The sequence below is a fragment of the Eptatretus burgeri genome, chromosome 1, assembly GCF_056783735.1.
Source record: "Eptatretus burgeri isolate ZD-2024b chromosome 1, Ebu_testis_v1, whole genome shotgun sequence".
NCBI lineage: Eukaryota > Metazoa > Chordata > Myxini > Myxiniformes > Myxinidae > Eptatretus > Eptatretus burgeri.
In genome coordinates, this window is record NC_140961.1 from 134,258,791 (window position 1) to 134,284,220 (window position 25,430).

Consider the following 25,430-nt stretch of genomic DNA (forward strand, 5'->3'; position numbering starts at 1 on the left):
ACACCACATGACCGATGACATCATAATTATAATTAAAACATTCTACATGAGTAGTCGAACCTGGTGAAAACTGTGTAAATTTCGTGTTAATCGGATAAGCGGTTGCAGAGAAAACAGAAAACAGAGAAAATTACAACGGCCACTCAGTAGAGCGCATACCTCCGTCACACAATGCCTGATCCAGGGAACACATAGGGCCCAATACATTTTTGAGATGTGCGATATAATGGTTTAGCTCTTTCACTCAATAGTGAAATCACTGGAAAAAAAAATCAAATCCGAATTTGGATCTACACCAAAATTGAATCAATTCTTCCTCGTCATACACCCAACGTGTCCACCAAGTTTCGTCCGAAATCCGTCCACAACTTTTTGAGATATCGTGTTATTTATCGATTTTGGACCGATCTCTCAATAGTGAAGAATCACTTATTTATTTTACTTATCTCCATCTTTGCTCTTAATTTCTTCGGGTTCCTTCTTGGTCTTCCATTTCATTATGTTTGTACCATATCCTGATGCTGCGTGGACTGTGCATTCCTGCTAACGGAACTCTGGTAGCTTGTACATGTTGCTGTGTTCGAGCCTGGTGAGTAACTGCTGAAATCTGTCTGTCTGTATGTTTGTCCGGGTTGTTCACGACATCTTTGTTCCTTTCACATTTTGTTTCTATTTTTTTTCTTTCAGAATTCTCTTTAATCATTCAAATTCTTGCTTTTTCTTCTCTTTTATCTTTTACTCTATTCCTCTCTTTCTAAATCTATCTCTCAAAGGAGAAGTGAATTCTTGCAGAAAATTTTCTGTAAGGCTCACTTGGTTGCGCCTGGATGGGTTTGAGGGGAGTGGAGTAGCGGTTGATACCCAAATCCTGTCCAGGTTCCTCCTGATGACTCCATCTTTGCTCTGCATTTCTTCGGGTTCCTTCTTGGTCTTCTGTTTCTTCAAAAATTTGAGTATCCGGATCCAGATCTTCACCAAATCAAATCAGTTCGTCCTTGTCACACATCCAACCTGCCCACCAAATTTCATCCAAATCCATCCACAACTTTTCAAGATATCGTGCACACAAACAAACAAACAAAAAATCACTCAGAGTGACACTTGGCGAAATGGAACGGCACTCGGTAAGTGCATACCTCCGCTAAGCTGGAGTTTACATTTTGTATCCCACTGAGAGTTGGTTTTGAATCCGGACCTAAACCAAAATCGAATTGGCTTGTTCTCGTCACGAACCGATTAGATTTTGATGAAGATCCTGATCTGGATCTGACTTCTAGAATTATTAAAGCAATTCTTCACCAATTGAGAGACAGGGCCAAAAACAATACACAGCACGATATTTAAAAAATGTATTGGGCCAGATATGTTCTCGTAGATCAGGCATTGCGTGGCGGCGGAGGTATACGCTCTACTGAGTGCCCTTCTCATTTCGGAATAAAATCAGCTGTTCCTGTAGGTTTCCTCTGCTGGGTAGTGCATTTCACAGCAAAGACTCAACCATGAGGACCAGGGAGCTTTCAAAAAAACCTCCGGGATAAAGTTGTGGAAGGACACAGATCAGGGGAAGGGTATCAAAATATTTCAAAGACGTTGAATATCCTTTGTAGCACAGTCAAGAAAATCATTAAGAAGTGGAAGGACTATGGTACCACCAAGACCCTGCCTCGATCAGGCCATCCCACAAAACTGGATGACCAAGCAAGGAGGAGACTGATAAGAAAGGTCATCAAGAGGCCAATGGCTACAGGCCTTTATAGAAAGACTGGTCACTGTGTGCATGTGACAATATCCCAAGCACTCCACAACTCTGGACTGTACGGAAGGGTGGCAAGAAGGAAGCCATTACTCAAAAAAGTCCATCTTGAGTTCCGTTTGAGGTATGCAGAAAAAACTCTGGAGATTCTGAAGCAATGTGGCAAAAAGTTTTGTGGTCTGATGAAACAAAGATGGAACTTTTTGGCCGAAATGCAAAACGTTATGTTTGGTGCAAACCCAACACAGCACATCACTCAAAGAACATTAGTGACCCCCTAGAATTGCAAGTGCTTTAATCATCCGTTCTGTGAAGCATGATGGTGGCAGCATCATGATATGGGAATGTTTCTCATCAGCAGGGACTGGGGCACTTGTCAGGATAGAAGGGGAAAATGGATGGAGCAAAATACGGAAAAATCCTGGAGGAAAATGTGCTGCCCTCCATCGCTGCAGCAGGCGTACGACTGGGACAGGAAGTTTAAAAGTGGAGTGTAAAAACAAGGGCACTCTGACGTCACAATATCACCAGATATGCCGCTGGTCCAGTGTGGCAGATGCTGCTCGCTCGAGCCGGCTTCACACAGCCGACACACGAGAAATGGTTTCAGGAGTTGAGCACGTGCTGAGGGAAAACTGTCACATTACACTGGATGAAGTGGTCTCCGCATTGAACATTAGTCATCATTAAGCACACCATATCATTCACAACATGCTGGGGTTCCGCCAAGTGCCTGCAAGGTGGGTGCCTTGACAACTCAAACCCAAACTGAAAGAACTCCACTTTTAAACTTCCTATCCCATTCGTACACCTGTTGCAGCGATAAACATGCGTCACCATATTGCATTTTCATTCTGTGATGGATTTCACTGGGATTCATACCCTCTCTTCCCAAGAAACGGATGATAGAACGTTGCTCCACCCTGGTGCATGCTTCTAAGGGAGCCACCATCTTGGAACTGCTCTACTAATGTCATATGCTCAATGTTGCTGCCAGATTAAAACAGGCAAAACAACTTTTTTTTTCTTTTCTTTTTGTATATTGTCGAGGCTCGTGTGAGAGCTAACACAAAACTCACAGCAAGGGGGGCATGAGACAAGAGGGGCGGGAGTGGGAAGGACAAAACAGTGGGGAACAGAGACATTAGATCTGTAGAAGGGAGAGGGATGGGGCGGGGAACATGGGTAATAGAAGATGGACATTACAGGGACTTTCAGGAAGGAAAGCAGGGAATTTGAAGGAGGTGGGCTTTGGTGGATTATCAGGGGTTCAAAAGATCGAGGGTTTGTATGGGGGGTGATAAGAGGTGGTGGTGAACAGCTGTTTTGAAGGCCTGGAGGGAAGGATGGGATTGAATAGAGTGAGGGAGTTTATTCCGAAGGCGGGAAAAAAAGAGGAATGAAAGAGTGAACGTGAGCAATGATTCGTGATTTTGGTAGTTTCACCAGAAGGGGGTTGTTGGCGGACTTTGAGCGCCCTGCGGAAATGTGGTGGGGACAAATCACAGAGAGAGCAGGGGGGGCGAGGCTGAAGAGGAGACGGTAGAAGACAGAAAGACCACCGACCAGCCTGTGGTGAGAGTGAGAGGCCCAAAGACTCAGCCTCATCGCGGGAGATGCCAATGATCCGAAATGCATTGGTTTCCACAGCGTGAAGCCTAGAAAGGTGAGAGGCAGAAGCACAAGCCCAGAGGGGAGATAAGTACTTCATCAGGTTGCGGACGAAAGCTTTGTAAATTGTCAGGAGCTCAGGTGGGCCGAGGAAGGACTTTGCACGATGGAGGATTTCCAGTCGGCGACTGGCTTTGGAGGCGAGGTTTGAAATGTGGCTTTCCCAAGAAAGGTTATGGCAGATAGTGAGACCCAGAAGCTTGAGAGAAAGGACTTCTTCCAGAGGATTGTTTTGAAAGTGGATGGGGGGGGGGTTCTAAACGGTCCTTTCAGAGAGACATAGTGAGAGTGTGAGATTTGTCCGGATTGAGAGACATGTTCCACGTGTTGGACCAGTTTGTGATTTTTATTTAACTCTTACCCATAGATATGTTGTTGTTCTTCTTTCGGCTGTTCCCGTTAGAAGTCGCCACAGCGGATCATCTGTTATGATACGCATACTGATTTGGCATAGGTTTTACGCCGGATGCCCTTCCTTACGTAACCCTGGTCGCCTCTTACGACACAGGGATAAGGATTGGATTTCGTCATGATTCCAGGCTGCTTTACACCCGCTCATAGCGCGGCCCAGCGCAGAGCGCCCGTCCTCAAGCGATCCTCCAACCCAAGCCTCTGAGCATCTGGATTACAGGCGCACACCACTACGGCCGGTCCTCTAACCCATAGATATAACATATCATTACGACTTTGGAAGACTTTTGCACACAGTTAGCAGTCCCATAGTTCAGTTATCGCGTTAAGTATATGTGGATAGTTAGAATCCCTCCCCTATGTCTAATGGGTTAACTTCATGTGTGCGTGTGGGTTTCTTTTATAGTCAGGTTTTTTACATCTTTAAATCTACCAATGCCAACAAAACCCTCGCTTCACTCCTCCTCCCACTCTGCGGGCAAACAAGCGCTTCACCCTCCCAACTTTCACTTCACACCACGGCGCCATAATGCACGAGTTTCTGACTTCGGACGTGGGCGGAGCCCCCCTCGCCTCGGAGCTCCGACTCCGCCCCATCAAAGAAGAATGTCTCCCCTGTCGACACTGGGGAAGAGAACAGGGCCTCTCTCGGGGGAGGAGCACCGAGATGCCGACACGCCCCTCCTCCAATCGCGGCTGGCCACCACGACACCCGAAAACTCCCCATCCAATCCGGAGGCAAGTTACCCAAGAGCGGATCCCTCCACCCCGCACGGGGGAGGGATAAGAAGGATCGCGAGCTGTATCCGGGGGGTTCCTTGGAGGTCGTTCCTTGCTTCTGGTCTGCTGGGCTCTCCTGGTCATCGGTCATCGTTCGTGGCTGGCCGGGTCGCTCGTAGGATCCTGGCCACGCTCGGATTCTGGTTCGTGGGTTCGAGTCCCACCGTGGTGGGTTGTGTTGGAGTGCTCGAGCTGGGGATCCCCATTCCCTTCCACGGACTCCGAGCTCCACAAGTGCAGGTAGGTAAAACCGCACGAGGCGGCCAGGTACCCGACCAAACTCTAACCCCCAGCTTGCCTATCCTCCGCGGCTGGAGGGTCCGAATAAAGGCCAGTTGGCGCCATTTCTTTTTGGGTGTGTGTCTGTGGCCAGTCTTGTAAGTAGAATTCCATACGTGCCTTGCTTATTGTACATTGCAATTTAGTCGGATTAACTCTGCCCTGTGTCTCCCTTCCTGATTATTGTGAATAAACCCCGTGTTAAATGTACCAGCTCGTTTTCTGTGCTTTCTCTCATTGGCCTAGCATGGTTCTGGTTTGAGTTATGGTGAGGCCGATTGTGCCGTAAATTGTTATTTGGGCCGGCGCGGCTTTGGTAATTCCCACTCGGTTACGTCGGATCCGAGTCGGTAACAGCGACTTGGTTTGGACAAAGCCGGCCGAGGGTGTGGCTTCCCCGGTAGTTTAAATGACGTAGTGACTTGGGTATTTTGGCTAAAGACGAATAACCCTACGCTACGCGGTTGAGATATTGGCGTCCATGGTCCATTAAGCGACCCGTCGAGTTCGGAGTTATCCGGGGTGACGACCTTCAATTCCAGGTGTTCAGTGGGAAACGGCCCAACTGCTCCATCTGGCGGTCGTTCCTCGCCCCCGAACCCGGCACTACAACAATATGTCATAGATAACTACACACATTACATTTTCGAACTTATATCGCCATTTTCAGGTTACTTATTGACTGCCCCTGGTATTAAGAAGAAAGTTTGTTGGTTTGTTCGTTTGTGCATTCGGATATTGCAGGAACTAGTGCGGCGAAACTTTACATGGCCTACTCTTTCATCCAGAGAAAGGTGGAGGGCTATGTTTGGATTAAAAAAAGATCCCAGATGAAACCAGATAATTGACCTTCAAGCTTCAATTGAGGCAGGAGTCCAGAAGGAAAGGGGTTGGGTGGGAGGAAGAGGGAGGGGAAGGGTTGAGAGGAGGGACCCGGCATTGCCCGGAAACGCCGGGTACCTTTGCCAGTTAACAATACCAATTGAAGACCTATTTATTTGTTATCAATTTGGGACCTTTTGATCACAAGTCATACCAATTTGGGACTTTTTGAGTTGGTGAACGACATCACATGATATGAATTGTATAATATATGCATGAGTGATCTCTATTTTTTAAACCTGGAAAACCAAAACTTTTCAAAATCGAAAAATTTAACTCAAATCCTTGCCTTATGTCTGATGTATTTAACCGTGCCTTGAGTTCTGTCTTCTGTGAGGAGATCAGTAAAAATCCATCCAACCTGAAAGGGAAACAACATTCATGTTTTTACTCAATGAGGCAATTCGACTTGGTTACCTCTGAAGCAGAGTAAAACCTCAAATCACCAAGTGTCATGTAAAAGTGTTCTTCATTTCTCATAGCCAGCAGCCACTGGTGCACGTGTCATTGCTCAGAGATACAGCTGATGAGGTGCTCCTTGGAGGTTAGGACAGTAATTTGTAATTTGTTCAGTGTGCCGGTGATAGCAAGTCTACCTTTTACTAAAGATACCACAGGATTTTTAACTAATACTAGCAGACGGGACACCGGTTTAATGTCCATGTAAGGGATAGAAAACTGACGCCTGGCCTGCGAAGCACCAAGCAAACACTTTCCAGTCAGGTGGAGAATCAATCCGAGACGAGATGGTTCAAAGGCAAGCGCACTACCTCAACACTGTCCTGTTGGACTATGACAGCCAAACAAATGTTGATTGAAGGTATAAATGTATTTTCTAAAATCATGGTGAGATTAATGACGAGGAGCTGGAGGATGAGCCATTTGGCCCATCATGCAAGTGACGTATCCCCACACCATTAACTTAACACCAGATTAACTCTTTCCATTTATCCATCTTCTCTGTACTCACCTAATTGTAATTAACTCAATCCATCCACGCACCCCTTCATATCTCTATAATCCATGAACCTTCTTCCTATCCCGAAAATCAATGTGGCCCCTTTCTCTACCAAACATCCATGATCTCTCCCAGCCCTTCCCCACTCCTCAATTTCAGATATCCAACATTCACATCATCTCATAATACGCTACCATAAAGGAAAATTAACTAGGGTACAGGAACACAATGACGTACTCTTTGAGAGATACCTTGGGATCTCCAATGTCTAAAACTGAAAGACAGAATGAACAGAAATTTACATTCCCGTCAATACAATTATCTAAACACCTCCCGAACCCCCTACCCACAATCTGTGTAATTCTCCAAACACCTCCCCAATCCCCCCTCCCCCACCCACAATCTGTGCGATTCTCCCCAAACCCGTCTCCTTGTCTACAAGCAACTTTCTCCATTCGTCCTGAAGTTCCGCACTCACCAGTTCCTCCTTGTCAAGCTGTTTGTTGCCAAGTCATATTGATCTTGCATTCTCTATCATTCAGCTCTTTCAGAAGCCTCAAACTCTGTATTTTAAACCTCAAAAGGAATTGTAACACATGCACTTCCCAAAATGAAGATAAACGTGGACACAGATAAAGATCATGAGTACAGGATTGCAAGAAAGACTTTAAGAGCAAACCCTCCCTTCAGGATTTTGTGAGGACCAGCCACAGCCGATTCCACTCGTGATTAGGACAAATGCCTCAATTCTGTATTTGTTTCCAAACATTGTGTTCCCAACCCCTTGCTCCCTGTACCCACTCATAGTCCATTTGCCAGAGAAGTAACCTTGTTGTCCTCAAAAGTGTATGGTTTATGGTGGTTTCTTGTTCACAGGCATGCATAGACAAAATTAAGCTTGGTTGCCCGGATGGCAACCATGGGGAAATCTGTTATTTTTGCGCAAATACAAGATGGCCGTCATCGACCGGGCTGAAAATATAAGTTTTTAGGTAATGAACATAAAATTACATATGAGACATCTTTTCCATATAATTTTGGCATGAGGAATCGATATTTAACCTTATTTTTGTGATTAGAAGTAAATTTGAGGTCAATGTTCGAGTTCCTGGCAATTGTTATTGATGCCAAAGCTTCTCACCAAGACACTGTAGTGACTTCACTGGAGTATCTTCAGAAGTCATTGACTGATATGGGAATGACTTATGTCCACATCTCTGTGGATCTCCAGCTCTACATGGTGGCTTGCCAAATCAAGTGGAATGACGTTGATCGCTTTAAAAATGTGATTCTGAGGCCTGGGACAATGCACACTCTGCAGTCCTTCTGTGGTTGCATTGGCAAACTCATGCGTGGGTCTGGTGTTGAGACTCTCATCAGTTCAGCATTCGGGGGCCTGGCAGGAATCATGAGTGGCAAGTCCTGGGTTCGATCAATGAGAGCCTTCCGGATGGTTTCGACTGCCCTTCTCATTTCCTTCCTCATCACCGGCCCCAAGACATTCCAGGAGTTGTGCAGCTACCTTGAGACATGCAGACAGCACCCAACTGGGAAGCACTGGGTTGATAACTTCATCAAGCCTACTCTGCTTGTTCATCAACTTCTGCGTAGTCGTCGGGTAAATCGACAACAAAAAATAGCCTTACCCCCAAAAAATTGATACAAAAGGTTTTTTAACGGTTTTGGGGAGGGTTTGACCTCCAAAATAACGTACTAAAAATCTACTCAAATCCACCTACCGGAAAGGGCCTATTTTCAAGATGGCGTCCAAAATGGCCGCCGTGGGCTTAAATTGCCACAGAATGGGCACTAGTTGGCCTATATTTGCGATTTTTGTGTCAATTTCTATGTTTCGGAGGTCAACAAATCTCTTGAAATCATTTTTAAAGTTGGAGATGTATCTTCAGTCAAACTTGGTCCAGACAGAGCAATTGACCCTGCTCTACTCTTTCAAAGATTTCTTGTTGTGTCAAAAACAGGAGACATTTCGTTGGAAGATGTCATGGGCTATGAGCTGAGCCCATTTCCCCCTGCCCTGTTTGAGGGTATAGGTATTTTCAGAAAGGCTGACAAACGTCAATTAGTTCAAGCTATCAGAGACCATTCTGCCAAAGTGTCAAATGATACCGTGTCTGACTCTGTTCCCCAAACTGAGCACTATGTTCTTGATGGTGGCTCCTTGCTGCATCGTTTGTCATGGACAGCCGGGGACAGTTTCAATGTGATAGCCAAGTCGTATGCTGACTTCACTATTCGTCACTATGGAAAAGTAACAGTCGTTTTTGATGGTTATGATGATGGAGCATCTATTAAGGACAATACACACAAGCGCCGTGGCCATCTTGTTCATCCCGAAGTCAGCTTCACACCTGGAACAGAATTCTCTGGCAAAAAGGATGAGTTCCTGTCCAAGAGCTCCAACAAGCAACAGTTCATCAACCTCATCAGTGAGGAAATGAAGAAAATTGGCTTGAACGTAATTCATGCACCAGGGGATGCCGATGTAGACATAGTAAAAGCGGCAGTGACATCGTCATACCAACAATCAACTACCCTGATTGGAGAAGATACAGATCTGTTGGTGCTATTATTGCATTACGCTAGCGTCGACAGCAAAGAACTGTATTTTCGTTCTGACAATTCATCCAGGAACTGGAAGGTGCACAATATTAACCAGCTGAAAGTATCATTGGGTGAAGAGCTATGCCCACATCTTCTCTTCCTTCATGCCTTCACTGGGTGTGACTCGACATCTCGAGTATTTGGAATTGGAAAAAAGTCAGCATTTCAGAAACTGGCAAAGGGGGATTCAGCAATCAAGACTTGTGCAAACACCTTCCTTGTCGCCAACCAAACAAGAGACATGGTCGTGGAAAACGGCAACAATACCATGAAAGTATTATTTGGAGGACATCCCAGTGATTCCCTCGCCAAGTTGCGATATAATGTCTTTGTGAAGAAACTGGCTTCAGCTAAGTCGTTTGTCACCCCAGAACGTCTGCCACCAACAGTGTCTTCAACAAGGTTTCACTCTCTGAGAGTATACTATCAGATTATGGTCTGGATGGGGAGGAACGGAAACTTGAAGGCAACAGACTGGGGTTGGAAACTGGAGGACAATAAACTAGTTCCAGTCATGTCAGACAAGGACGCTGCTCCAGAAAAGTTGTTGAAGATGATCCGATGCAACTGCACAACTGGCTGTAGAACAAGTCGCTGTAGCTGTAGGGGATACGGTCTGCCATGCCACAGCGTCTGCGGACCCTGTCAACTTGATACCTGCGAAAATCCTTTCAACAAGACAGTATCGGAGGACGAAGAGGAAGCATAGTTTATCTATGGTAAATGCTACTTTAATGAACGAACTTTCGTTGATGTTTTCGATTTACCCTAACTTGAAGGCATTTTAATTGAAAGTACGTTCTCGAGGAAATGGTGATCATTGTGAGAGCCGATTAATTTATTACTTTCTAAATTATCAAAGCATATTTTTATTTATGTTATGCACAAGATGGTCAATTAATTCTGATCACTAAACACGGGACAACTTTTCAGGTAGACACTATTTGAAGGGTTGGGCATGACCTCCAAAACATAGGAATAAACACAAACACTACAAATGTAGTCCATTTATTGCCTGTTTTAAAACAAGTACATGCCCATGGTGGCCATTTGGGGGGGGGGGGGGCATTTTGGACGCCATCTTGGATTTAAGGCCTTACCATCACTTGTCAACTCTGAAAATGATATCAGGTGATTTGTTGACCTCCAAAACATAGAAATCGACACATACATCACACAAGCACAGCATTTATTGACAATTTAGTAGCAAATTTATGCCCATGGCGGCCATTTTGGGGGGCAATTTTGGACGCCATCTTGAATTTAAGGCTTTTCCATCACTGATCAACTTTGAAAATGATATCAGTGGATTTGTTGACCGCCAACACATAGAAATCGACACATATATCACACATGCACGGTATTTATTGACAATTTATAGCAATTTTATGCCCATGGCGGCCATTTTGGGGGCCATTTTGGACGCCATCTTGGACGCCATCTTGGATTTAAGGTTTTTCCCATCACTGATCAGCTTTGAAAATGGTTTCATTGGATTTGTTGACCTCCAAAACATAGCAATTGACACAAAAATCACAAATGTAGGCCAGCTATTGCACATGCTATGGAAATTTAAAGCCATGGCGGCCATTTTGGACGCCATCTTGAAAATAGGCCCTTTCCGTTAGGTGGATTTGAGTAGATTTTTAGTATGTTATTTTGGAGGTCAAAACCTACCCAAAACCGTTGAAAAACCTTTTGTATCAATTTTTTTGGGGTCAAACCACAAATTTACTCGACTATAGTGAGAGGGAGGCAGACTTCCTGCTGCAACAGCTAACACTTGAACGCATGCTTCCCTACTTCTTTGTTGCTGGTCACCATCACTATGCCCGTTACATCACCCATCACCTTCTGGGGATGTGCTATCTGCTGCCACCAGATGCCGAGTCAGAGCTCATATCAGGTGCTTTTTGTGTGTCGTCACCAGGAAGGCATTTGGAATGGTGTGAGCTCTGATCAGTTCGGTGAACAAACTGCTATTAGAATTGGCAAGGGTGGCCTCAAGGGTATGACTCTTTCTCCAGAGATGGTAGCAGAGTGGATCGATTCCTTTCCTGTCACTGCCTACATCTCAGATACAATGGAGCACATCTACCCTGACTCCTCAAACAAGGACAATGAAGACCAAGTGAGAGAAAAGGACACAAGAATCAGACCACGTCACAAGGAGGAGGGGAAGAAGAGGAGAGAACTTGATGCAGATGCTCGGCGCCGGATTTTACTTGAATTGTCGAATGTGTCTCATCCTCTTGAGAATCACTCACCACATCTGTACAACATTGCCAATGGTCGAATTGCTCCCCGAGAAGCTGAAGTGAATGTTGAGGATTCCGTGGTTATAGGTCAGAAAATGGTTGCAGAGTTCCATGCATCCCTTCCAGGTGGATTCCATGCAACCATATCATGCCCCATCAAGACAATGGAGCACTTACAGAAAGGAGTGAAAATTGGGGACAAGACGATCTTTGATCTGGAAACCATCTTCCTCAGGCTGCCACGTCACAAAGAGCGTCACTATTGGACTGCAAAGACAAATGGAGCTAGGACCTATCTTCCAGTTTGAGCTCTGCGCAGTACCCCCCCTCACTGATTGATGAATATGGGTGCTTAAGGAAAGGCAACAAAGCACCACTGGCACACAAACTCTGTGTTCAGGCACAACAGCCTCTGCAACCAGATGTTACCATTGTTGACGCGAGCCAACTTCTCTATCATATTGTCTGGCCTTTCAGGGGAACTGTGTCAGTCTTAGTTGAGTCCATCAAGACAAGACTGTCTACCATTGCTAGTCAGAAGATCTTGGTCTTTGACAAATATTATGATGTTTCTGCAAAGGACCATGAACGAGTGAGGCGTGCTGGCATTGGTTCCATCAACTATGACCTCACAATAAACAGACCCCTGCCGAGTCGAGACGCCATCCTGAAAAACAAGCAGAACAAGTTGCAGCTGTCCAAGGTTTTGAGTACCTATAACTTTGGTGAAGGAGTTACTGTGGAGAGCCATAGCCATGGTGCGTTCAACCATGATGAAGCAGACATTACAATGATCTCACACCTGCTCATGGCTGCTGAATGTAATGCAAGAGTGATACGTATCCTCTCTGATGACACTGATGTTTTTGTATTGATGGTTTACTGGGTTTACGAGCACAACATCCAGGCCATAGTGCAGATGGAAAGGTGGGATGGAGCAATTTGGGATATCAACACCACCTGTGACCAGCTTGGCCCCAAGTGTCTGCAGCTTTTGGGAATGCACTACATCACTGGCTCAGATACCACCTCATACCCATACGGCAAGGGCAAAGTGTCAGCCCTGAAGACACTGAGAGCTGGCAACTTCCCTGGTTTGTACTCCGCACTTGACGAGCTGAATGCAAGCCATGAACGGCTCGTGGAAGCAGGGCGGACATTCTTCTGTGCCCTGTATGGTCAGCCAGAAGGTACCACGACGAGTGAGATGAGGTACTATATGTACACAAGGAAGTCTGGCAAGCCCCTCAAGCTCATGGCATTACCTCCAACTGAGATCAATCTCTTCCTACATATTTTGCATGTACATCTACAGACAGTACTTGCAAAATCAGCTGATCAGCAGGCCCCACCTGAACTTGACATTACAAAATATGGATGGGACATCAGAGATGGCATCCCAGTGCCAGCAACTTCTGCTACTCCACCAGCTCCTTTGGACCTCATGGATGTTGTGCGGTGTGGATGCAAAGCAGAGGGGAAGGCCTGCAGTACTGCAAGTTGCAGTTGTCACCATGCAAAGATCTCCTGCACACTATACTGCACTTGTGGTTGTAGTGACAAGTGCTTCAACCCACACAAGACTGTGGAGGACAGTGAAAGTGAAGTGGAAGAAGGGAGTGTCGAAGCAGAACTGGAAAGAGACGAGGATACGGAAGGGGACGAGTACAATGAATGGAAATGAACAATACGTGAGTTGTCTACTAGGCTCTATGTCTTCTGTTCCTAACATGTCCAATATGATGACATGACAATGTGTATGCTTTCTGATTATCAACATACTGTTGTGAACCATTCATGACTTCACTTTTGCATTGGTGTTGCATAATTTTCAGCAGAAAGTAGTCATGGACATTTCATGTGAACCTCTATTTATTTTTGAACGTAAAAAATAACCCCAAAATTGAATTCCTCATGCCAAAATCATATGGAAAAGAGGTATTACACAGGATTATATGTTGACCGATTAAAAACTTAGCCTCATCGTCTGACCTGTAGCGGCCATCTTGAATTTATGCAAATTACAGGAGTTCCCCAAGGTAGCCACCCTGGCAACCAACCTGAATTTTATTAATGGACCCATGTTAGTCCAAAACAATCAAAAAGCCATACACTTTCCACATCAACAAGGTTGACAATGGAACACATAATAACGGCAAATGGACGATCAACCCAGTTGCAGCCAACTGCTCCTGGACTCCGTTTTTACCTTTGCCACCAAAGGTGGACAGAAGTTCACCCCTGTCTGTCTGTGAGACCAGGATAACTCAAAAAGTTTTGGACAGATTTGGACGAAATTTCTTGGACAGGTTGGGTGTGTGACGTGGATGAATTGATTCGATTTTGAGGAAAGATTTCAATCCAGATCCGGATGCGAGAATTTTTTAATTTTTCAAGTGCTTCTTCACCATTGAAAGAAGAGGCCAAAAACTATATATAGCACAATATCACAAAAAGTTGGGTATGGATTATGACAATACTTGGTGGAAGAGTTGGGTAGGTGACAAAAAGAAGCAGATTAGATTTTGGTGTGTGACAAGGACGAATGGTCCAGTTGCAGATCTGGCCTAAAAGTGGGATACAAAACAAAGTGTTCAGCTTGGCGGAGGTATGCGCTCTACCGAGTGCAGTTCTAGTTTGCACCTGTGAAGGTTGAGAAGTTTCTGGCAACTCTTGACTCCGACTCGCCGCTGGACTGGACATCAGCTCACGTGTCATAAAAACTTGCTCTGCTGCTTTTGCACTTCTTCTCTCTTCCCTTTTCACCCTATCATTTGACTTAAGCAATCTTCCTTCTGCTTGGAAATCCACAATCACTGCATTAGATAACTAGAGGGGGAGCACTTGGTAGAGTGCAAAACCTCCGCCGCCAACACTGCTAGGTCACTCAAGTGAACCTGATATCCTATTCATTCAATTTGACGTCAACAGTGCTCACAGAGTTATAGTTTGCAACTTTCCCTTTTACTTTTACATACTCAATTCATTCATCATAACTCGATTCCTTGAGACAGAAATTGATTTTATGTGGGTATATCCACCTGAAGTTCCAAAATCAGCCGCAATTATAATTTTGGCATGTTTTTTGTTGGAAATCACTTATAACATGTAGAAATGCAAAAAAAAAAAAAAAATCGAAATTTTGTTGAAAAAAAAAGTTGCTAAATTTTGTTTTTTTCTCTAACAATTTTTTTTGGGGGGAGGGGTGGGGTTGGAAATCACTTAAAACATGTAGAAATGCAAAAACAAAAATTCAAATATTTTTTCAAAATGGCCGCCATAGCGGCCATATTGGATTTTGGACCAAGTCCAGAATCTAATGGCATGATCCTTGGACCATACCTAATCCCCCCCACCAAGTTTTGTCAAAATCCGTCGAGGAGTTTTTCCGTAATACTGTTCACAAACAAACAAACAAACAGACAGGGGTGAAAACAGTAACCTCCGTCCATCTTCGATGGCGGAGGTTAAAAAGGTGCAAAAGCCGATCCCCTTAAATACAGACCCATCACCTTAATCCCAATCAACAAGGTCATGGAATCCATCATATCTTTCTTTTTATCCAATGTTCTCATATCAGATCATCAATTCAGATTCAGACAAGGTCACTCCACCTTAGACATGCTGCTTCTGCTCTCCCAACAATGGATGGTGGTCCTCAATGTCAGACATGAGATCAAGTCCATCTAGGCCTATCACTTTGACATTGCAGACCGGTCTGTGGTCTCTGTCTTCTACCACATAATTTCTGGTCTTGCACCCTCTGCCCTTTCCATGCTATCCCACCCCCCTCTTTTTTCCCCACCTGTGGAACCTGGGATTCAAGGCAGCTGTTCACCATCATAGCAGGTCACCCTTCCCATCCACAACCATGGTCTTTTCTTTCTACCATTAACCTTCCCCACAAGTTTCCAGTTTTTTTCCTTCCTGAGAATTTGCATCTGTATCCATCTTGTTCACCCTGTGTCCTGAGCCTTCATTCTTCCCCACATGCCTTATTTGTGCAGGTCTCCCTACATTTTGTCCCTCAACGCTGCTGTTGTATCCTCCCCCAACCCCACTCCTTCTCTTTTTCCTGTTCCTTTTGGTCTGTCACATCCAGATTCGTTCTGTGCTCTTACTCCTCCACTATCATCAACATTGTATGCAACCTCCCCCCCCCACCCCAAAAATAAATAAGTAAAAAATAAAAAGCATTACCTTTCGCAGTCCAAGCTTTGCAGCAATTTCATCTACAACTTCAGCCTTAGGGTCTGGAAGAAGATCCAAGCTGTTTGCTGAACCTTCCTGCAGATAAAGTACAAAAGAACCACACAAGGATTCTACCGCTTGTAATCGACTCAACCTTCTCAGCAAAATGGCATGAAACATTATCCTATTTCCTTTACATTTCAATGGTAAAGGCCTGGCCGTGCAGAATGGCCGCACAGATATAAAGTTGCAAGCCACTGCAGTTTCTGCCGTTCTCTTTTAAAATGGCCAAACTTTGTTGCACACCCATATATAATTCAATGAAAACTAGAAGCGTGCTTCATAAATGTGCGCAGTTAGCCCGGGGCCCAAGCCGCCCCACACTTATACCTATTGATGTGAAACAAAGTATGTCATCTACTAGCCAGGGGGATAAAAGTTTGATAAATAAAACACCATTGGTCAAGTGGTGTGGCAGCCATTTTGGTTTAAAGGAAAATATTTTCAACCAGAAGGGCACTCTTCAATATCATGACGTCACCAGATATACCTGTGCCCACATCATTACATCATTATACATACTTGTATCACAAGTTTGATTTAAATCCCCAGGAACTCAGATTCAAACGAGAAGGGCACTCGGTAGAGCGAATACCTCTGCCCAGCAACGCCCGATCCAGGAGAACAGCCCAATAGTTTTGAAATATCATTCTATATATCGTTTTTGGTGAAAAGTGTATCTCAATGGTGAAAAATGACTTTAAAAATGAAATAATTCTCATGTCCAGATCCGGATTTGGATCTTCACCATAATTGAATCAATTCGTCCTTGTCACACCCCCGTGTCAACCAAGTTTCATCCGAATCCGTCCACAACTTTTTGAGATATCGTGCTACATATCAGTTTCGCCCAATCTCTCAATGGTGAAGAATCACTTTAAAAATTCTCGTAGTCAGATCTAGATCCGGATCTTCACCAAACTCTTATCAGTTCGTCCTTGTCATACACCGAACCCGTCCACAAAATTTTATCCAGATCCGTCCACGACTTTTTGAGCTATCCTATGCAGACAGACAGACAGACAGACAGACAGACAGACAGACAGAAAGGAGTGAAAACATAACCTCCTCCTCCTTTGGTGGCGGAGGTAATTAGCACGGATGGACGGACGTATGTACGTACGGACAACCCAAAAACATAATGCCTCTGGCGACTTCATCAGCGGAGGCATAATAATTCTCTCTGAAATACTTAACCTGTCAATGCGATACAGGTATACCCCGCTTAATTCAGGGGGTACACATATTTACACTCCTTAGTTATGGGAGCTTGTTTTCCATTAGTTCTCATGGGAAAACAACACTTCGTTTCCTAACCCAAATTTTTCGGTCTACAGGCGAAGTCTCTACGTGTTTGAGGAATCATCTCAATGGAGAACAGTTCTTTAAATGATTTTATTCGTTGTCTTTTTATTTTTTTTTTTTTTCATTCTGGTAACCATGTTGTTTCAGGTAATTATCAGGTTATCATGTTGTATTAGGTTATAATGTGTGCTGTGTCTGAAGTCAAATTTTGCAAAAAAATAAATCCAGCATTTCTACAATTCCACTTGATGGTAGGTTATATCATTTCTTATGATTCATCATGACTGTAGCAGTATGGTTGCCAAACCACATGACCGATAACATTGTTATCAATTCTACTTGATGGTAGGTTATGTGGGGGAAAAATTTATATTAATGTATTTTAAATTGTAACAAATGGAGTTTCAGAAATGTAACTTTTATGCTGCAAGTTGAATTGGCTGTCATTTCTGGCCAAAAGACTTTTGCCCTAAATGATAAGAAATGTGTTGTTCTGGAGCAGAGTGACCGAACTGATAAATGAACCTTTGCTTAGAAATGTACGAAGTGGCTTTTCGTCTAAAGGACACGTCTACAGTCTGGGTGAATATCCCCCAACCTCTCTCTCATTAAAGTACAAAATGCTTTGAAATGTAAAATTGTTTTCAGTGCAAGCACGTGAGGAAGTATAGTATCTCAGTGGCTTGTACTCCTTGGAACTGACCAAGTACCAAGTTAGAATAAAACTATCTGATGTAATGTAGAAGTGAATTGAATCGGGTTGGTCTAACTGTTAATTAAAGTAAGAATAAATGAAATAGAACCAAATAATATTGCAATCAATGGGGATTCTTAAGTTCATTGTACAAGGGTGAGAAGTGTATGATGTATAATTAGGAAATAAATTGTTTCACAAGGAAGGACTTGTGTGGACATCAGTTTTATCAGTGTCGATAGGGTTTTTGTAGGATTTTATAATCAAATCGGACAAATGTTAAACTCTGTCTGAAGTCAAATGGGATTCCACAATCGGCCAGTTAGAATCCTTCAGGAGGACAACGATCACAACAAGGTGGGTTTAAAAAAATCCACGTCAGTTATATAATTTCTTATGATTCATCATGACTGTAGCAGTATGGTTGCCAAACCACAAGACCGATAACATCGTTATCAATTCTACAATTCTACTTGATGGTAGGTTATATCATTTCTTATGATTCATCATGACTGTAGCAGTACTTGATGGTAGGTGTAATGTAATGGTTTTATGCTTGTAATGTAATGGTGTAATGTAATGCTTGGTGTAATGATGGTTTCAGTTGCAAGCGACATGATATTATTTCTATTTACCTAATAATATAGACAATAACATAATAAAGTTAACTTAGTTGCAACACTTAACAAAACAATCTTGTCTAAGTTTCCGAACGAGAAGGCCGGGCGAGGTGGTCGAGGAGACGGTTACTTTTAACCTTTCCATTCTGAAAATTTAATTGTTCGCAAGCCTTCTGAAAAGTTAATCAGCAGAAAAACGTACACTGCGGAAGTGAATTGAGCAATCCACCAGACATTGTGTTGTGGGGATGACTCCTTTGTTGTAACGAATGAAGATCTTCGTTAAGTAACGACTTGTCCTAAATGAAGCCATTCGTTGTTGCGAACATTCGCTATTCGAACGTTTGTTAAGCGGGGGATGCCCGAACTTTACATACAAGATCCACTCCCCTTGGGAATATATCGTTTAATAACGATGTTATCGGTCATGTGGTTTGGCAACCATACTGCTACAGTCATGATGAATCATAAGAAATGATATAACCTACCATCAAGTAGAATTGCTGGATTTATTTTTTTTGCAAAATTTGACTTCGGACACAGCACACATTATAACCTAATACAACATGATAACCTGATAATTACCTGAAACAAGATGGTTACCAAAATGAAAAAAATAAAAATAAAAAGACAACGAATAAAATAATTTTAAGAACTTTTCTCCGTTGAGATGATTCCTCAAACACGCAGATACTTTGTGCAATTTTCTGAGCGCTCAGACGTGAGCAACAGGGTAGACAAAGGAAGGTTTATGTTGGAGAATATACCTCACTAATTTGTAGTCCACCTGTGCACATAATTATTTAATTTGATAATAGGGTCCGGCGATATATCGATACACCGGTTATACCGGTATTGAACTTCTGAATATACCAGAACCCCCCCCCCCCCGCAAAAAAATCCGTATATCACCAACAAATCGAAGAAAGATTTGCACAATCTTTAAATGCCGTACATGATTTTAAAAGCTTTGATGCATGGTCTGAATCGGGTGTGCTTTAGAAAGCCTGTGCTGATTAGCGGCACGGCGTTTCGCGATGGTGATAGCGGTACGGAAGAGTCATACCGGTAGAGCGATCCGCGATAGTTTCAACCCTTCTTTAACTCCAGCAACCCATCCATCACCAGTCCCTCACCCTTTAGCTTCGAAACAGCAACTCCGTCACTTTTTGCCTTTCAAACCCCAGATTTACCATGGGAAACTTCCATCACCTGAATCCACCCGTTCGTTCCTCCATCTCAAACCCCTGTCGTCGTCCTTTCACCTCCCAACCCCCACTTCCCTCCTCTTCCTGTCATTCCACATCCGAAAACACGTCACTAATTCCTCTAATAACTCAGTTGCCTCAGTTCAAGGTGATAACATACAAAGGATCCCTCAGTGTGCGCAAATCAGTGGAATTAAACAGATTTCTTTCTTTTCTTAAAATATTTCCTGCAACACCCCCCAATAAAACCCGATCATTGCCGCAAATATTGTTGTCATTGTGTGAGATGAACAACAGCTGCCACCTGCTCATAGGGTGGAATTTTAAATAAACCCGTTATACCGGTATACTGAAAAAAAAAATCTAAGAAAAAAAAAAATGATGAGAAGATCGATATACCGAGCCGCGATATCAACAATGAACAGATCGAAGAAAGGTGCTTACAATCATTAACAAGGACAAATGTGTCCAAGAGCAACGTCCTAAAGGTTTTGTCGGCTAAAAAAAAACAACAAAAAAAACAACAACAACTTCCGATATTTCGTCACGTGCCTTGATTTAGCCAATAGCGAGACCCATCATAGTGTATTTACGTATTTACGAAATATAGTGTATTTACGAAATAAATAATGTATTTACAAAATTACAACACATTAAATGGAATAATCTTTAAATAGTAACGTGAACTTTTCGTAACTTTAAAGCAAATGTCCGAATGTATTTAAAGGTTCATGATAGACGCTCTCAAAAGGCACCCTCAATGCGAGGATGTGTACAAGCGTTTAGTATTTAAGGAGATCCGGATCGTGTATATTGTTGTGGTTACCAAATTCGCAAACCACCATTCAGGTCCCTTAGGTGAGGTATCTCGGTAAGTACATGTGTAGTTAGGCCCAAACCCGTTGTCTAGTGGGAATACATGTCATTTATGCGTGCTGCGACTCTTCAGGATAGCCGTTTTTCTTTTGCTATCTTTATTTTGGACCAACCGCCATGATTACCACCACAATCACAACATCAACCACCAACCACAACGCCGCTTCACCACAACCGCCACGACCTTCCCGTCACACCTCGCAACCGTAGCATCGCCACCGTTCTTGCCCCGCTGTGGGTACCGGTGTTGGACTCGTGCAGGGCGCGCGTCGAACAGCGTGTACAAAATCACGGATTTTGTGCTTCAAAAACGGATCAAAAACGACACACGCCCACTTTTTGCCGTCCAATCGGTGAGTGAGGGGCGACTGGCCCGCCCCCCAGGGCGATCGATATATGCAAATTTATGGATCAAAAAGCCTTCACGCCCACTTTTTCTCGGGCCAATGGGGAGCGAGGTGAAAGGTCAAAGGGAGGGGGTCAAAGGCGAAGCTACGGGGGGATAAAAGGACCGTGTTCGTCAGTCCAGAAGAGGAGAGTCCAGAGTCCAGAGGCTAAGAGTAGGAGAGTAGGAGAGTCGGAAACAGAGAGTCAAGACTTCGCGGGCGGTGGAGCTGCTCGTCGTGTGCGTTGGAGTCGGAATGGAGGGGACGGAGCTGTGGAAAGGCGGCGACACCAGACGAGGGGGTGCTCGCGTCGTGCAGGGAGCTGCACCCGAGGGAGGCCGACAGCGCGACCTGGCCGAGGTGGAGACGCTCGTCGCGGGATAATAAAGATCCTCTATACCCCGAGCATCAGCAACCCCCTCCTGTTTCCCCCCGCGCTGAGATAGTGCGACCAAGGGGGCCCCTTTCCCACCCCCTACCAGACACCGTCCGCGAGGCCCGCGGAGTTGAGGCGCCATCGCCGCTCCGCGTCTCATCACCAGACGGGTAGGCCGACCCGGTCTCGGCCTTAGGCCCGCCTCATCCTTGAGGGTATTTCTTTTCCTTGGTTTTGGGTATGTGTTGTCGGCGCCGTCTGTGAAGTAGAATTGTATAAGTGTTGCCGTGTGCTCGGTAGTCGGATAGCTCTGCATTGTGTTTTCGCTTTTATATTTGCTTTTTGTGTAAATGGAATTGTGTTTTTCTTTTCTGTGTGCTTTTGGTGGAATTGTATATGTGTGCTTCCCGTGTGCCGCGAATAAATGTGCTTTATTATTGAACTGTTCTCCCGCTTCGCTTCGTCTTTTCCTCTATTGAATCCCCATCTTGCTTCACGTAAAGGGTTGGTAGTGGGCTGAATACGCCTGATAATTAATCGAACCGTCGAGGTCGACGATAACACCGCTCGGTTATTCTGATAGTACGGAACGGGTCGCTTAAGTGGCCCGTGTCCGAAGTCGACCTGCGGCGAGGTGCGATCGCCCGGTCTACCCTCCGCGTGGGTACTTAGGTAGGTCGAATTTGGCGAGCAACCCTATCCCACGCGGGGGCTGATTGGCTCGATCGCGGTGAGACCGAAAGGTCCACCCGTGACTGGTTCCCGGCGTTAGTCCGAGAGGGTCACGACTGAATTGTCCGTCCGGTGGGCGACGTGCCGCGATTCGAGTTACGTGGCCGTCAGCACGCCGGCGGGCGCGAAATACCGCAACACTGGTGTCAGGTCGTGCGATACAAATTCATCGCCCTCCTCGCGGCACTGGTATCGGAGAACAGGAAAACGGGCTCTCCTGTCTCCGGCTAAATTCACGGGAATCGGTCCAGGGGTGAGAGAAGCGACCCCGATCCCCTCCAAATTACGAGCGAGCGAAATTAACCCTTCACGAGAAGCAAGATGGCGTCTCAAGGCGAGCGGGAGCCGGGGGTATTAGAAATGTATATGTGTAGTAATGTAGGATCCATGGTCCAGGATGGAATCCCCGAGCAGGAAATGTTGATTGTGCAGGAACACGGACTCGCCCAACTGAACCCAGAGCCCAAAATAGGTGCGGCCGCGGTGTATGACACCTCCCCCCCCCCTCTCCACCAAAACCCTTCCCCAACCCCTGCCAAAACGACTCACTCAAGTGCACCCGACATAGCCCAGCTATTCGCCATGCAGGCGGCAATGAACAAGCAAATGGAAACGAATGCGCATGAAATGAAAAACAAAATGAAAGGCATGACCAAACAAATAATCGAAAAGATGGATGCGAATATGAAAAACGAAATGAAAGGAATGAACGAAAAGATGGATACAAATACAAATGAAGTGAAAACGACGATGGATGCGAATACACAGCAAATGAAAAAAGAAATGAAAGAACTACGGGGTGAGACGCAGAACATGGGCCGATGCCTGCAGGCGGGCATGAAGGCCGTGACCAGGGAGCTGGGAATGGCGACTCCACGTGTGGGAGCAAACGAGCTGGAAGGGGGTGCAACGGCTGACAGGCCCGCGGTGGAGGCGGGTAAAAAATAATTCGGGGGGCGTGTTGGGCGAGGGTCGTGACAGAGGAATCGACGGTGACCAAAAGGGAAAAATTAAATGGGGAGACCAAAACGTGTGAGACGAGACACGAAATGACGACAACGGAAATAATAGTTGAGACAAGGGAGGTAAAGGGTGAAGAGTTGGCAGAGACACGGGAGATAGAGGGTGAATTGGACGGGGTAAGTGACGCACACACACACACACAGAGGTCGTGGAGGACAATGGGGGTGAGCTGGCGGACTGGGTAGAGACCCAGTGCGAGCACCTGGATGGCCTCCTCCAGGAACGAGGCGAGGGAGTATGCCCCCTTGAGGTGCGTCACGACCAGGTGAGTTCGGTCGTGCTTTGCGAGGTTGAGGGGAGGAGTGCTGTGGACAGGTGCACGGAGAGCTTGGGGGGTATAGAGGCCCCGGAGACCCTTGTGGGGACACGAATCCCCAGTGTGGTTGTCCCTGTGTGTGTGGTGCAAGGTGTGAGTGCGTCCCCGTGTGTGGAAGCGACCCCGTGTGTGAGTGGTGTGGTGGCGATGGTGCCGGAGTACGTGCTTCCCAGCACGCGGTGTGTGGATGAGGCACCGCGGTTGAGTGCCCCCGCGTGTGTGAGTGAGGCACGGAGTGTGGGTGAGGCACCGCGGGTGAGTGCCCCCGCGTGTGTGGATGAGGCACCGCGGTTGAGTGCCCCCGCGTGTGTGAGTGAGGCACGGTGTGTGGATGAGGCACCGCGGTTGAGTGCCCCCGCGTGTGTGAGTGAGGAACGGAGTGTGGATGAGGCACCGCGGGTTAGTGCCCCCGCGTGTGTGGGTGAGGCACCGTGTGTGGATGAGGCACCGCGGTTGAGTGCCCCCGCGTGTATGAGTGAGGCACGGTGTGTGGATGAGGCACCGCGGGTGAGTGCCCCAGCACGCGTGAGTGAACGGCCGTGTGCAAGGTCGCTGAATGCAAGGGAGACCGTGTGTGTGAGAGAGCGGTATGTGAGGGAGATGTCGGTTGGCATGCGGGAGCACGCAGCCGCGTCTCCCGGTGTGAGTTTAATGGTGTGGACTGTGAGCGTCGTAACACGCAGGTGTGCGTGGGTGGAATGGAGACGGAGACGGCGACAGAGGAGAGAAAGCCGAGTAGCGGCTGTAGTTGTTTCGGGGACCGTGCCGGGTTTGCCCAGCAGTGAGCACGCGGTTCGTGCTGTGCAACGCACGAGACCACCACGTGCTCGCTTGCGAGAGTGAAGTCCCGGTCCGGAAACGCACGCGGTGGATTTGCCGATCCCGCGGACGGACAAAGTTTAGGCAGGTAAATGGATTTGGACCGGACGGGTTCTCCACGCGATCGTGTGTGTTAAGCTCCAACGGGCAAAGCACATGTGTTCGCGTGGGGAACCCCTCGAGACGTGGGGCTTGTGTTTTTTTTGCGCACGGTGACGTCATGGCTGCACGTGTAGTTGGAATCCGGCAGGAGGGGTATCTCTGCCGGATGGTACCGTCCAAGGAGGGACGAGGAACACGTGCAGCTGCATGACGTCACGGGCAGGTGTAAAGTGCGCGAGCTCTGAGTTGCCGCGCAGGTGCTGCGAATAAAAAAAAAAAAAAAAAAAAAGGAAAAACAAGCCTCACTTTCGGGTGCACAGGATTCCTGAGCAAAGGGTGGAAGACCCCCTTGACCAGGGGCACAGGATGGAAACTAGTTAGGGGGAAGGGTTAGCTTAGTTAGACCGACTTCATGGGGCAGGGGTAAGTCCTCATGGGGTCCGTGGAATGGATTAATTAGAGGGATTATAGCGAGATTTAGGTTGGGAAATAAAATGATTTATTTGGAGACAGTGACAGACTTGTGGATGTGTAGAGTTGACGTAGCTTAGCGACGTAGTGTTAAAAGGAACGTGCTGTAGTATAAGGGACGACGTGGGAGCACGAGTTAGTTAGGGGATGTAGTTAGAAGGATGGCAGAGTTCAGCGGTGAGTATGTTGAAGAGTTGGTGAGTTATGATGTGGAGACATGCTGAGTGAGTGAGGCCAGCGGGTCTGTGTGTGTGGAGTGAATGGGGAATGCATGGTGCGATGAGTGATTGGGGGGAGGAGTGACTCCCGCCCAAGGGACCCCGGGGTCAGAGTAAAGTGAGTTAGCTGGGTTAGTCAAATTGAAAAATGGAGGTCGTTTTGTTGTTGGTGGGAGTGTAGGCTCGAGACCCATTTGGAGGGGTGCAGGAGCCCTGTTGACGGGCTTGGGAGCGTGGCTGCGAAAGGTGAGTATCGCTGAGTGGGTACCCCGGGCACCAGGCTAGTCGGCCGCGGTAGGCCATGGGCCCATGGGGGGCCGGGATAGAGTAGTGGGCACGGGTGCGCCTGCTTGGTGCGGGGGCCCGGGGCGCCATTAGCCGCGTGGGCAGTGTTGTGGGCACGGGTGACCCTCGGAAAG

General features: G+C 46.1%; 1 protein-coding gene across 1 annotated transcript in view; it reads right to left on the reverse strand.

Annotated features, from left to right (window-relative positions):
• Positions 1 to 25,430, reverse strand: part of NPLOC4 (NPL4 homolog, ubiquitin recognition factor) — a 65,525-nt gene that overhangs the window by 21,253 nt on the left and 18,842 nt on the right. The window contains exons 9-10 of the mRNA XM_085899122.1: positions 15,815 to 15,901; positions 6,066 to 6,137 (exon numbers count right to left, since the gene is read on the reverse strand). Coding sequence (XP_085755248.1) covers positions 6,066 to 6,137; positions 15,815 to 15,901 — 159 coding nt within the window. The remainder of the gene's footprint in view (positions 1 to 6,065; positions 6,138 to 15,814; positions 15,902 to 25,430) is intronic.